The sequence below is a fragment of the Symsagittifera roscoffensis genome, chromosome 1 (genome assembly GCF_963678635.1).
Source record: "Symsagittifera roscoffensis chromosome 1, txSymRosc1.1, whole genome shotgun sequence".
Taxonomy (NCBI): domain Eukaryota; kingdom Metazoa; phylum Xenacoelomorpha; order Acoela; family Convolutidae; genus Symsagittifera; species Symsagittifera roscoffensis.
In genome coordinates, this window is record NC_087062.1 from 20,414,229 (window position 1) to 20,429,369 (window position 15,141).

The window sequence follows — 15,141 nt, forward strand, 5'->3', positions numbered from 1 at the left end:
ACCTCTTTGCCTGGTTTGGCAAACCCTTCACTTTCGATTCCCTGTTCATGCAAAAGGAGTTGTGAAGACTCAGGCTCACATTCTTCGCTAAGTCCTCTTCCAATATTGATTCTCTCACCTTGGTATTATCTCGAGACACCCTACCAACTCTCTTCCAACCCGTCGTAATCGCATTTTGGTGGGTCAGCAAAGGTCTCTTGAAGGCTTCGGTCCTATCTCCGCCAAAAATTGCCGATATTCTTTCTGATGTTTCTTCATATGATCCTTCGTCACCGCATATAACCAAGATGTCAGTGTCGCTCGAAACCACGGTTTTAAAACTGACCAAGAAGTTGGTGAAATTTCACGCTCTCTTTTTGTAAGCATTCTTCCGTCAGAGGAACATTTCCGTTTGTTATTTTCGATATTTAAATTGTTTTTTTTCTTTTGCAGAGTAAGAATGAACGTGACATTCGACCAGAATGTGAAAAATGCAATCTCTGCAGAATTCGGAATTTTAGCAGTAAGCCTTCCGGATTGGTGGTTTTTAAGAACTAAAAGCGTTATTGGAACGTTTAGCCAAACGGTGAGGGCTAGAATATTCTAGTATTTTAAAATTTCAAAAATTCGAATGATGACGACACATTTCTGAGAAATGCTGAAACGGCCATTTTAACAAAAAACGAGAGAGAAAACACAACAACATTAGTTACGCTGACGAGAACAACGATAATCGTGATTGAAAAACAGCAGCAGATTGCAGAGAACGTTCCGAGCTGCAACTATTGTGCTGCTACAATAGTTGCAAGGCCGTTGCAAACAACGGTGAAGGGTAAGAAACCAGCCTTCCGGATTGGGAAGAAATCGAGATCAACGGGCTTGATTCACCGGATTCAAGAATCCGGAAGGGTCTCGGGACGGAAAACTTTTATTGACTCATATGAACTTTTAGCATCCTGTCATGTCCTGACTTGAATTTAATTGATATTTGGATTAGTTTTGACAAGGATGAGGTGCTAAGAGTTGGGGGGAAAGGGTTGATCCATCTTCGATGGAGATGATGATTTTTATCTACTGAGCGAAAACAATAGTAATATAATAAGTAGTAGCCCTGTTTTTAGGAGTGACCTCGTGCTCTGGGGATACTGAGACCCAGCCATGAGCTCACTATTTTTGCATGTAATTCAGTTAATTTGAGCGTTCTGGTCAAAGCCGGAGAACAGTAACGTTTTTGTCGACCCGATGTTAGAAAAGACCACCGAAAAGTACTCGCTTGGTAGAGACGGTGAAAAACATGCAAAGCTCTGTTTAGACGCTAGCCAGTCGTCTTAAGACTTAGTTTTGTTATCCGTCGATATGTATCTTCCGGGCGAATGTTACATGTATGTTTTTATGGCGCTCCTGGGTGGGCTTGAACCACCAACCTTTCCGTTTAGCCAAACGGTGAGGGCTAGAATATTCTAGAATATGCGACCTGATTGTTGAGAACCTCGTCCTTTTGCTTTTCTTCGCTTTGAGTTGCTGCACTGTTTGTTTTAGATTCATTATCCAAAAATCTAGATGGTGCTGTTTCGACATACTTTCCTTCGACATTTTTGCTACCATTACAAAACTTGTCGCTTGTTGTTTCGTCATCGTTTTTCTCGTCGCTGGCATTATTGGAGCTTGGTTTTTGTGGGTACTGATTATTTGGATTATTGATTTTTTGGTTTCCTATGTTGCACCAATCATCGTGATGACCTTTTTCTTGGCGTCCAGACATCTTGCATTTTTGACATTCATGTAGTGAAGGTATGTGAAACGAGATTTCAACACCTTACCACATTTTAAAGCCATCCATTCTCGATTTGTAAGACCAGTCCGTCAGCTTTTTCTCTTGTTCATCGTTTTGTATTTTAACTTCTCAAATTGCCTTTTCTGTGTAAACATACTGACCTGGTTCAGTAACGATACAGGTCTCACGTTGGAATATGGGGCTATGAATTATGTCTTCTGGCAATTGAAGAATTAATTTCGCTTCGATATGGTTGCATACATCAGGCAAATTCGACAATTTGATTTTGGCTAATTTAGGGTAAATGTTTTTGGGTTTATGAGACCTTGGAAAGCATCCCATGGGAAATACAGTCCTGTTAAGTAGAATGATTCCTTCGCTTTTGATGCTAGTTATGAACCGCTCTGCTTCGGGGGGAGCAATCACTGTCAGTGTATGAAGTTTGCGGTCATCTTTTGTCACAGTTATTGTTTTTGCGATTGTCATCTTCTGTTGCATTGTTGTAGGGAATTGTTTCAGTATATCGGAAGCACAACTTCGATATGCCTGCGCCAGGTTTTCTGCTGACTTTACAATTTCTCTCGAGAATGGGGGGATGATTTTGATTATTTGGATTTGTTTTTTTTCTGCCGTCGATTTGTTTGCTGTTAGCGCATTCCGTTTCAATCAGCACTTCATGAGTAATTGGTAGCTGAGATTTCGTCAATTGTTGTTGATTCATGACTTGGTTTTACTCGTGGTTTTATTCACAGCAATCTTCAATTTTTGATTGGTGGGAAAACAGCAAGATAAAAATTCGCTTTCTCGTTTTGAAAACGTGCGACATCATTTTTTTAAATTTTGAAGTTTGCCATGTTAAAGAACAAAGATGGCCAGAAAATCATTGAAGCTGAAGAAGGTTTGCTCAGTAGATCACCGTATTTTATCAAATTTTAAGTTGTAATAGTTTTTAATCGTCATAACTGGTCATCCTCCAGCCGCAAAGAAAGGAGGAAGTTATTCAGAAATTATGTCGCAGAAAGACGAAACCCCGATTCCCACGCTGATAAAAGGGAGATCAAAAGAAGGTGTTCGTCTGGAATACGAGCGAGGAAAGTTTTTGGGAAAGGGAGGATTTGCAAAAGTTTATGAATTAATTCCTCTGAATGGAGACAAAACGATCTATGCTGGAAAAATTATGTCGCGGAAACTGATGGCGAAAGAGCAACAGAAAGAGAAACTGAAACTGGAAATCAGCCTTCACAAGAGTTTGGATTTTCACAAAAACATAGTGAAGTTTGTGAATGTGTTCGAAGATGAGCATTTCGTGTACATTGTTCTCGAACATTGTAAGTCAAAGTCTATGATGGAACTGCATAAGCGAAGAAAAGCAGTTAGCGAACCGGAAGCACGTTTTTTTGTTCGTCAAATCTTGGAGGGCTTGGTTCATTTGCATGATCGCAGAATTGTTCATAGAGATCTTAAACTGGGCAATTTGTTTCTCGATGAGAATCTTATTGTTAAAATTGGTGATTTCGGATTGGCTACAGAAGTGAAGCCCAATGAGAGAAAACAGACGATATGTGGAACTCCTAACTACATCGCACCTGAAGTCTTGCTAAAGAAAGGGCATGCCTTTGAGGTTGGTGAAAATTTTTCTTTTTTTTTCCTAACGGTTGCGTGTCTCGGAGCCGCATTCTCGGATAGCCGAAAAAAAATTGTTCACAAATAGCCGAAATTTATAGTTGGTGCGATGCGTATTTATTGGTCCGAGAATGAAAATCTTTTTAATTGGTCAAAGACTAATTTAGCCGAGTCTCCACCCTACCTGCCAACAAAGATAATGATGGTTACGTTCTGGAATTTACGTATTAAACTTCGACCTGTACTGTGTGATTTTAAAAATGCATCATTACCATTGCGATAACCGGGTGCCAGACTTTGCAATCGGGTGCTAGACTTTTTCTCAGGACTCGTCTGGACTCATCTCTACTTTTCATGTATTCAAATTTTTTAGCGTTCGCGGGCAGCTTAGCTTGCAGGCAACTTAGCTTGGCACTGTTGTTTTTTCGAACGGTAATCATTCAAATAAAATGACGGTACTACTATGATATTGGTCCCTCGAAAAAGCAACCATGATAGACAGGTCCCGCATGCATTTCGCATGTTATAATTTTGAAACTAATTTGTGTGTAAGTTATTCGCTTCGAAAAATTCGCGAAAGATGTTAAAGACTTTTCAGATTGAAAAGTGTAATTACTACATGTTTTTTTATACTGAAAGTTACTCTCTTCACTTTATTTTACGGTTTAATAACCATAATTGGGTTACCTTATGTCATCAAAACCTACTATTGTCGTTTTTTAAAATAATTTTCACTCTTAAAATGGTTGAGGGGGGAGGTTTTGAAAAGTAGCAAAATATAAAATTTGCATAAAAATTCAATGCGACATCTTTGAATGGCGAAATCATAATTATGAAAGGATTTGAGAGCTCTGTCTAATTCTCGAGTGACCTGGTTATTTTCAAGGGATCACTCTATCATAGTGGTACCAAACTGACGGCCAATTATTTTTCTGCTAATCTGTTGTCGGTTTAGTTTTCAAATCTTGGAATCGTTTTTTTTTGCTTTGCGCAGTTTTCTTTAATGTGGCTCTTAGTGTTTGATTGAAGCCTACAATTTGAAATTTTATTGTTTTAAAGAGTAATGAACGTAGTAAAGACTCTTATATAGTTATTGGTGATTTTTTTCGTTTTTTTAGGCAAAAGTATTAACATGTTGTAACAACTACAGATGTGCATTTTTGAAATGTTCTTTGGTATCTATGCATTTTTTGTTCAATTGAAATTCATCCGAAATTCAGGGTTTTGACCGTTTTGTGAACGTTTGCGACTTCTCGCAAACTAATCTCTGATTTTGTGGGCTCGTTGGAGAAAGCGGGCAGTGGGAAGCTCCTCTACGTCGCATAATTTTTACTCATGCATTTATTGCCCGAGTAAAAATTAAATGTTTGATTTGACCGTTTCTGTAAACTTTTTTGAGTTTTTTCAAAAACCACCCTCCCAAATCTGAGATTTTGGGTGCAATCGAACTTACAGGTTGCTTGAATCACTTCTGATACGGCTCGCATAATTTTTTCACACAAAAACTTTTATTCTCGGAAACATCAAATTTTTGAATTGCTGACAGTTTTATTGGACTTTTTAGCTAACTATCCTGCCAAATTTGATATTACAAGTTTGATAGTTGAAGAGGTTAATTAAAACCTAACTTAATAATCGGATAAAATGCCCAGTTTGTTCAAGAAAAAAATGGCCTTAACACAGGTCAAAATTTTGAAACTTCGACTGTTTTTTGGAGATTCTCATGTTTTTAATATAATATAAATATTATCTTCTTGAACATTGATTATTTCGAAGTTTCTTACTCTTCAATTTTTGAAATCACACTTTTCGCGCCTGATCAGTAAAGCAAATTCATGCAATATCATTACGTTCCTTCAGCTTTGTTTTTTATCGAGACATACGAACCTAGTTTTTTCAAAACCCAATTTCTTTTTCACCTATTTTTTTCAACATCCAATTTTCGACTTTTTATTTGTTTTGTTTTATGTGTTTATCGCAAATGGTATGAAGCTCCGCTGCTCCTTTGTAGGAAATATATTTTTTCAAAAATGCATCATAACCAACAATTTGTAATAGTCTTGGCTGTGAATGAACGTAATGAAGACATTTATATTGGTTGTTTGGAATAAAAAAACTTAAAATTAATCCAGCTCTCTCAATGTTGGAAATTTGTATGGTGGGCTATTTTACCAGAACGAGCTTTTACCAGACTACAGTACAATAATTGATTTAAAATAAGTCGAAATTAAGGGAGATTCGAAAAGGGAAGCTGTTGAATCAATCCTGAAAAAGCTGGAAAAAAACGCGAAACAATTCTCTATACGGAGACTAAACTGCGTCAATGCATGTGTCAATCAAATTTGTTTTCGTTAATCAAATCTTCAATTTGAAATCTTGTCAAGTTTTCTAATGAAAGGTTCTGCTAAAAAGATGGTCCGCTTTGTATGGAAAGCTTAATGTCAATGTTAAATTGTTTTTGAAATTCAAAGAGTTTTAAGGCCATCTATTTCCTTGAATTTTTGATCTTTTTATTATTTGTTCAAATACTGTAGATACAGAATAAAAAGCTAACCCAATTTGAAATTCTCAACCCTACAGAGGGTTGCTGTCAGGGTACATACAGGGGTTGCAATCTGGCGTCTCGTTGAATTTGACAGCTCAAATCATTTTGGTTTTCGAGATTAAGCGGTTGTAGTTTTTTTTCGTCAAAAACTTAGATATAAAAAAACTAACTGATCTTGAAATTCTCAGGTATATGGTGGATTGCTATCCGGGTATATTTAGTCGTACTGTAAGATAACCAATCTGGCCTCTAATTTTACTGCGCAAAACTTATCTGTTTCCCAGATATTGCGTTACTCATGATTTTTTCAACTTCAAAAAAAAAAACTTGGGTGGTGTGATTCGAGAGCTAGACGATCGCGTAGAGAGTTAGGCATGATCGACATAATTTGTTTTCAAGAAATAAATACAAAACGACGTTTTTAAAAAAATCACGATTGAAAGGGTTTTACTATGATATACCACTCAACTCTCTCCGATGTTTATTTGTGGTAAATGATTTTGCGTAGAAAACTCAAACACACAAATCTGCCTTACAAATGTGACTGATCAAAACCTTCCAACAGCCAAGATATGCTCTCGGCTTTTTCAGGGTCCTTATTCAATTTAAAAATTCGATAAAAAATAGATAGCCCAGTTTATCAAACTTGGAAACAACCGGTAAGTCCTTGAAACCAAGATATAAAAGTCTCATAATGGGTAGCTCTGATAATTTGCTCTTTGTCTATGCAAAAGTTTTGATTGAATTCGCAGTCAATATGCGAAATCATTCTTGAAAACAGGCATTTTAGATATAAAAAGCTCGAATCTTCTTGTGTATTTCCAGGACCGTAGGTATGAGTCATGCGCTAGTTGTTCCGACTTTCGATACGAAAGTAACGGAATATTTGTGCTCGGGGTGGGTTTTTTTTTCAGACAAATTTCGACTTTTTAACTAGCCATTTTTGACGGAATTTTTTTTATATCATTCAAAAGGTATTATTGTCCTGAGCTTAAATTTGAAAAGATATTTCACCTGTAATCATTTTTCGTAAAGTTATGAGGGTTTAAAGATTGCCATTTTGACCAATTTGGGACAATTAACGCGCGATATAATTCGCGGTATTAACGCGTAAGCGGAGGTTTAATCCGTCTTATAAATCGTTACAAATTGGTTGAACGAAGCTTATTTGTCATAATTGATTTGTTACAAGGAACGAAATCTATGTTTTTGTACTTTATATGGCGTGTGGGGTGATGATTTTCATAAAAAATTTCAAATTTTAGACTTTTTAACTAGCCATTTTTGACGGAATTTTTTAGTTCATACGTCGGCTCAATTTCCATTGCATATGTATATATATATATGTCCTGAGCTTAAATTTGGAAAAATATTTCCCCTGTGATCATTTTTTTTAATTTCAATTAATTTTTTAAATGTTATTACTGCTGCTCCATAAACCTAACGGGTTTTGGATTATTGGGTTAATTTGGATTTTCCCGATTAATTTTAATGTTCGCGAATGTTATATTTTGCATCCCCCCTCGATTGGACCATAATTTCGATTGTTTTAGTTTTTTTTTTCAACAGATATTTGCGTTTCTGTTATATCGGTTTTGTCAACCTTTATTGCGTTTTCTAAATGCATTGAGACTCTTAATACACTTCTGTTTTTATCTGATTTGTTTTTAATGCCTATTTTTTCAAATATTTTGTTTGGATTCATGGTTTTCGTCCTAACTTCCGTCGGCTCAATTTCCATTGCATATGTATTATCTGGCACGCTTTTGAAATGCTTACTTTCCAAAGTATAGTTTTTTATTTGAGCAGTTTGTAATTACACAAGCAATGCTTGTGTTATAGTATGAACTATCTTTTTTTTCAAACCCAAGTCGCAAATATTGTTGCGACAAAAAGATTGTTGCGATAAAATGTGTTCATTTTGAAAAAGTTCATTTTGATCAATAACCAGCTATTAAGTAGGTTGTTCCGACTTTAACTGAATATTTGTGCTCGGGGTGGGTTTTTTCTTCAGACAAATTTCGACTTTTTAACCAGCCATTTTTGACGGGAATTTTTAGATATCATTCAAAAAGTATATATGTCCTGAGCTTAAATTTGGAAAAATATTTCCCCTGTGATCTTTTTTGTGAAGTTATGGGAATTTAAAAATTGCCATTTCGGCCAGTTTGGGACAATAAACGCGCGATGTATTTCGCGCTATTAACGTGTAAGTGGAGATTTAATCCATCATAAAAATCGTTCCAAATTGGTTTGAGAAGCTCATATGCCATATTTCATATGTCAATAGGAGCAACATTTATCACTTTGTACTTAATATGACGTGTGGGGTGATGCTTTTACAAAAAATCTCAAATTAAAAATTTTAAAAAATTTTCATTTCATTTTTTCATCTTATTACTGCTCTATAGACCTTAAAAGGCAGTCGGAACATTCAGGGCTTCACCCTGATACGAGCAGTCTTGTTTTCTTTTTATTCTGTATGTACATTAATGTGCAGAGAATTATTACGTATCGAATCGAAAATTGTGCTAGCAATTAGCAACAGATATAAATTCGGAACATTGACTGATTCGGATAGAAACTTGTTTTTGACTCAACGGGGTTCGTTCCAAAATTTGTAGCCGCTGGGTTGAGGGTTTTGTTTTTTATACTTAGTGAGCATCATCCGATAGAAACATGTTTTGTTGGTATAGTCAGGCGCGAATCTAGGAATTTCTCGCGGGGCGGGGGATTTTCCAATAAATTTTTGTCGGCCTGTTTTTGGTCGCCTAAATTGATTTTCTGAGCTCTCCCAAATCACTATAAAGACCCTATATTGACCAAATTTTCAGCGTCGCAGGCACATTTAAAAAAAACATGCCAAAAAGGCGTTATTCTTTTTTTTGGAAATTTTCGACCTAAAGCGTTTTTTCGGCGCGCGCTTTACACTCAAAATTAGTAAATATTGGCGTCAAAGGCGCCTTGATAAATTTTTAGGTAAGTCATTCAAAACAAAATAGTACAAAGAAGGACCCTTTGGGTCGGCAGGGGGTCAAATCTCTGAGGTGAATGAGCCCCCCCCCCCCCCCCCCTCCCAATCCGATACTGAGTGTAATTTTTTCGACTCAAACCAATTTTTAAGTAATTTTTTCAACTCGATTTTTCAGAATTTTTGAAATTTTTCAGAAGGTTTTTAACGCTGTTTTTTTTTGTGTATCGCAAGTGTTTTTGCGTGTTGCGAAGCCTCGCTTCACCTTAGTGTTCTACTTTATCTTATTTCACCTTTTAGAGCTTCTTGTTTTCTCGCTTGGTTTAAAGAACAGCTTCGACTCTGTCTGAAAATTTTCGTGTAACCTGATTGAAGCGCCAGTTGAATAGTTATTAACTTTTTTTGCGAGCCATATACTTAAAAATACAAAGCAAAAAGCTGGACTGAAGCTTTGGTATTATTGTTACATCCGCTGAACCATTATTTGATAGAATCGCTAGTGATCGGAAGCAGGGGCGGATTTAGGGGGGGGGGGGGCGGACGCCCCCCCCCCTCAGGGATTCGAACCCCTGCCAACCCAAAGGGTCCCCCCTTTGGTACTTTTTAAGAAATCCATTTTTGGCCGACCGACCCTAAAATTTTTCTAAAGGCGCCTTCGGCGCCAATATATACTAGTTTTGAGGGGGAGTGCGCGCCAAAAAAATGCATTTTTTTTGTCAAAATTTTCTAAAAAGTGCCCAAAAACGGCTTTTTTGACCTGTTTTTTCAGAAAATTGCCTGCGGCGCAGAAAATTTGGCCAAAACAGGGTCTTTTTACTGCTTTGGGAGAGCTCGGAAAATCAATCTGATCGACCTAAAAAAAAAAAAAAGGTCGTCAAAATTTTTGAAAAATCCGCCCCCCCCCCCCCTCGAGAAAATCCTAGATCCGCCCCTGATCGGAAGTAAATTGGGAGATAACCGATGCTTAGTGAGTACCTATGCTGACTAACGGGAAACATTTGAGGCGTCGAAGAATTAAATTTTCTTTGAAACGTGATTTGTATGAAGCTAAATAAGCGTTAAGTTTCACCTTGGTCGGATGATTTTAAAGGCAGATCTTTGAACAATAAACGCATATTTTTACTTTTGCCTAAGATGTCTGCATTCTGTATTAGGTCGACGTCTGGGCTGTCGGATGTATTCTTTTCACCTTGTTAGTTGGCAAGCCACCTTTCGAAACCCAAACTCTGAAGGAAACTTACTCGCGAATCAAAAGCAACCAGTACACAATTCCAACTGGAATGAACGCACATGCCGCTCGATTAATCAGAAGGTTGTTATCTCCAAATGCAGAATCGCGACCGATGGCTAAAGATGTCCTCAATGACTCATTTTTTACTTCCGGATTGTTGCCGAAACATTTGCCAACGTCATGTCTTACCATGACTCCTCGATTTGACAGGCGCAGCACCATACATCCTTGTCAACAGCCGACAAACACTAACAGGCCTGCTCTCATGGAGTTGAGAGGACAACTGACTGCGGGTTCAGGGGTCAGAGAGGGTGGCAAAAAGCCCTCGACAGTAGTCTATTCAGAAGGTGTAGATTACCGCAATCAAGTGCAATTTCTGCTGATGGCATTGAGAAATATCGAACATAATTACAAATTCAAACAAGCCGCCCCTTCAACGATCTCAATGGAACTCACGTCGCCTGAAATGGCACCCTTTTATTGGGTGAGCAAATGGGTTGACTATTCGGATAAATACGGACTGAGCTACCAGCTCTGCGATGGATCATCAGGTGTTCTGTTCAATGATTCCAGCCGAATAGTTCTGTATGCCGACGGCGACACAGTGCAATACATAGACAACACTAATGTGGAAAATTTTTACACAATTGATGTGTATCCACAACAGTGTGTCAAAAAGATTACATTACTGAAGTACTTCAAGACCTACATGAATGAGAACTTAGTGCAGACCGGCCAGCAAATGAAGGTGCCAGAGGCAGATGTTTTTTCGAGGCTGCCATTTCTGCACAAGTGGTTCAGACACCAAACCGCCATAGTATTTTTACTCAGCAATGGTTCGGTGCAAATGAATTTCTTCGAATGTCACTCCAAGTTGATTTTCTGTCCCGTGATGCAGGCAGTCACCTTGATCGACCCCGAAAAGACATTCTACACTTTCAAACTTCAGGATCTGAATGACGGTGCATATCCCTCAAAGCTGCACAAACTGATGAGGACAGCTGAAAAGGCAATGGGCCAATTGATGACTGCTGTTACAACACCTTCAGCCGCGGCAGCTGCATCTTGATGAAAGCGATAAAAGAACTTGATAATCCGGATTAATAAAGTTCCAATAAACAGGCTCTGAACTTATTTATTTTATTGCATCTGAATCTCGATGTAAATTGTTGTTTTAACTAAGTTCACCATTGATTGAATCCATCAATTTTTAAGATAAAAAACCATTTTCAAAGAATGTTTTCAAGTCCGAACCAGGTGAACGAAATTTTTTCCTAGGTGTATAACATTTTCATAACATAACCTTGAAACATTTTTGGTTTCGGGACAAAGTTCAACCCAAATACAAGCATTTAAGTGGCCGCTCCTTAATTGTTACTTAAGTTGATTTAAGTCTGGCGGTCATGTTTCTCTGTAATTGAATTTTCCTTTTCCAAAACCAAATTCCTTAATATTGTTTTTCACGTAAATTGTTTTCGACTGTGATTTCGGCCTCCATTTGCTTTTGCTAGCTTGCAAGGCTACGGTTACTTAATATCAGGGGCGGATATATACCGATTTTGTGTGACGGACCCTAAATTTTTCTAAACGCGTCTTCAGCGCCAATATATAATAATTTTGAGGGGGGAGCGCGCGCCAAAAAAATGCTTTTTTTGGTCAAAATTTTACAAAAATTGCCTCAAATTTGGTCGACCTATAAAAGTGACAGATTTCAAAAATTTTTTGAAAATCCAACCCCCCCTCCCCATTCGAGAAAATCCTACCGCCCCTGCTTAGTATCTCAAGAAATGAGAATTTCCGCTTCGCCTCTGTCTGTAATTCAATGGGGTTTAAAAATTTCCAATTCGGGAAAAGCACGCCCAAAATGTCTAACTATAGACGCATAACGATGTCTGTAATTCAGCGCTTTTTCTCGGAAATTTAATTGGTTTAAAAAAAGCCAATTTGGGAAAAGTACTCCCGAAATTTCCAAAACCCTATAGACGGGTCCCGAATTCTTCGAGCGGAAACCACTTCAATTTGATTTAGGCTTCCTAATCGGCCAAAATAACGTGCTAGTAGTTTGAAAATGTATCATGTATTTTATTTTCGGGCTTTTTGGTCTGGAATTTTCGGGCTTTATTTTTTCATATGGGATAATTTTGAAAAACCAATTTTTTTAAAGAAATTTTCATCAAATTTTTTCTGCCTGATTTCAACCCAGTTATTGGCTAGCTACTTGATGCAGCTAGATTGTTATTAAATTCGAAATATATAACTTTCTTCTTTATGTAGGCTGCTTCTGACATTTAAAAGCGAGAAAATTTTTTAATTTTTGAAAATTCTATTGCAATTACTTCAAAAACCCTAAACCACAGTCAAACATGCTATGCTTTGACGTGATACACGCCGTTTTGTTGTGATGAACTATGAATGGTCTTCATATGACGTCAAAGTGGGCTCTTTATTTGGACTTCAAATTAAGTTTAGGCCAGCTAAATGAGCCGAAACAAGTGTCAGTAGGTGCAAAATATAAACATTTGTGTTTTTTAATTGATGTGCGTAGACGATTTGGAAAAAAAATATTTTTTCAAGTTCTAATTTTACATCTATTTTAATCCGAAAATTAATTCAGTCAGACTTAAAGACAACCAAAACATTCAGGGCTTTGACTTGATAGAAGCAGTTTAGTTTTAGCGGATTAGTTTTACATTTGGTAGTTTTCTTTCTACTCGACTGTTTTTGAATTTTTAGTTGACCGTAATTTACGGATCATGTCATCGAAAAAATTATAAATGTTTTGAAGGTACTTTGACAGAAAATTAACGCAGTGACAGGATTAAAGTGCACGAGATATCAGAATATGGCTAGCGTGTATTATTGAACATTTTACTTTGGGAAATATCTTTAATAGTGCACTCTCAAATAAGATAAACTGCCACAAAAACTCGAATAGCTAAACAGCGAGTTGTTTTTGTCAAATTGATGTACTGAATGATCTAGTGCATAGCATAGTGTATTTTAAACGTTTAAGAGGACTATAGTCTTGATTTAATTTATTTGGACAGAACAAAAAAAATTGCAGGCTTTTCAAGCGTTTTTTTTCATAATGGGTCAAAATTAGACAAGATATGACAAAGAAAATCATTTAGGGGGAATTCTGACCTTAAATTTTTCATCAAAATATAGGTGGCTTTTGGGTCAATGTGTTTGACGAAATATTAAGCTCAAAACAAACGCCCCCTTTTCAAATAAGCATACAGCTCGTTTGGCCCAACAAGGGACGATATGTGGATAATGTTTAAAAATAATACTTCGTTATATCAGCCAAACATGCAGCTTCCATCATATAAAATGCTAAACTTTTGATTTCAGAGCTATTAAAAGAAAGTTACATGCATCGTAACTTAGGCCGAATAACCTTCTTAAAGTTTGCTTTGATTATGAAGATTCTCAATTTGATAGTTTTTGTTTCGATTATGAAGGGTTATAAGTTCGACTTTTTAAATTTTTTATCAGATCGAGCCAAAAAGGACCAAGTTTTAGGGCTAATTTTAAGATTGTAAACAATTTTATTTTTAAGAAAGGTTTGTTCCTTTTTCTAATGTCTAATTAATGTCCTAGTTTGAGGGGAAAAACGATTCCACATTCAATAGTTTTGTCCGGATATTTTAAACCAGCACTGTACGAACTGTAGCAACATTATGTGCGACAACTTATTGAACCTGAAGAGCTGTGACTTCCAGTGTCGTCTCAACCGACTGCTCTCCTTCAGTCCCTGTGACGTCAGATGGGATGACGTCATCCTGGAGTACAAGCAGATGGTGGTGAGTCTGCGAGATTACTGTAAGCAGCTCAAGGCCAGGATAGCCTTGATGCAGAAGCACTTTGATTGCACCTTCACGACTGCTCTTGAAGACAGGGTGGCAAAAATTAAAAGCCAAGTGAGTTACAAGGGCTTACTCAACAAACCCCCCCCCCCCCCCCGTAGTAATACTAAAGAATCTCCACCCCGCTAAATAAAATTGTAAATTAGCACTTGAGCTTTCTATTAAGAATTCTATATTTCCAATTTGCTGCGTTCTGATTGGCCGAAAGATTGGCTGACTTAATCTTCTAAACGATCTTAACAATCTCGAATAGCACAAAAAAAACTTCCCCAGTGTCGAGAAAAACCGGTTTAAAAATTTTGTAGATATAGTTTGTGTAGTTCTTTTTTCACATCACGTACAAAGAACTAATTTGATGAAAAATATTAATGAATTTGGTCGCATTATTCTGTACTACTTGCCTTGGAACCAGCTATCTTTGTTTTTATTATAATAATTATTGTTATCATTATGATTGATATTCTGATCATAATTTTTTTGTTTTTATGATTATGATCATTTTAAACATTATGATTATCATCACTGATGTTATTGGACTTATCTGTTGAGGTGGAGCACGACTTCTCCATACGACTGCAGGAAGAGATGGCATCCTACAGGGCCAAACTGGACGGGGACTACTTCCACATCATCCAATCACAGCTGGACACGTGGCACTGCATCGCCAGTGGAGACATGCAGCTCATGCCAGAGTCCGTCCACGATCTGCACCAGGCACAACTCGACATGGTCCAGTGCAGACACGAACAGGTATGACAAACTGGACCATAAGAAAAATGTAACATTTTCATGTTGTCGTTTTTGATCAGAGCTGATATCATGAAAAACATTAGTTGAAGAAAACGGACCATCTTGTCTTGCAAGATTCTAGCTGATATCTTTGGGAATCTTACAATATTCTTACAAGATCATACTCGATCATCAACTAGGGAAATTATTATCCCAGCTATTCAAAATTTTTACGTGGAAAAGAATGTTTTTTTTGTAGTGCTTCTCGATTGCCACAGCTTCGAGATCTCATAACGGTGAAGCATCAAGTTTTTTTAAGTTTCATGCCACCTTAGATTGAAACCAGGTGTTTATAACAGCAACTGCAGCAACTGGAAGGAGAGGCTAGCAGGGCGATTGAGGTCACACAGCACGAGTTCA

General features: G+C 37.2%; 1 protein-coding gene across 1 annotated transcript; it reads left to right on the forward strand.

Annotated features, from left to right (window-relative positions):
• Positions 1–2,618: 2,618 nt before the first annotated feature.
• Positions 2,619–11,357, forward strand: LOC134840611 (serine/threonine-protein kinase PLK1-like). Its single transcript, XM_063856542.1, has 2 exons — positions 2,619–3,374; positions 10,047–11,357. The coding sequence occupies exons 1-2, from the start codon at positions 2,763–2,765 to the stop codon at positions 11,190–11,192; spliced, it is 1,758 nt and encodes a 585-aa protein (XP_063712612.1). The 5' UTR covers positions 2,619–2,762; the 3' UTR covers positions 11,193–11,357.
• The last annotated feature ends 3,784 nt before the right edge of the window (positions 11,358–15,141 follow it).

Coding starts and splice junctions, on each gene's coding strand:
- LOC134840611 (XM_063856542.1), top strand. CDS start 2,763: ATGTCGCAGAAAGACGAAACCCCGATTCCCACGCTGATAAAAGGGAGA. Junction 3,375..10,046: donor AGAAAGGGCATGCCTTTGAG/GTTGGTGAAAAT, acceptor ATTCTGTATTAG/GTCGACGTCTGGGCTGTCGG.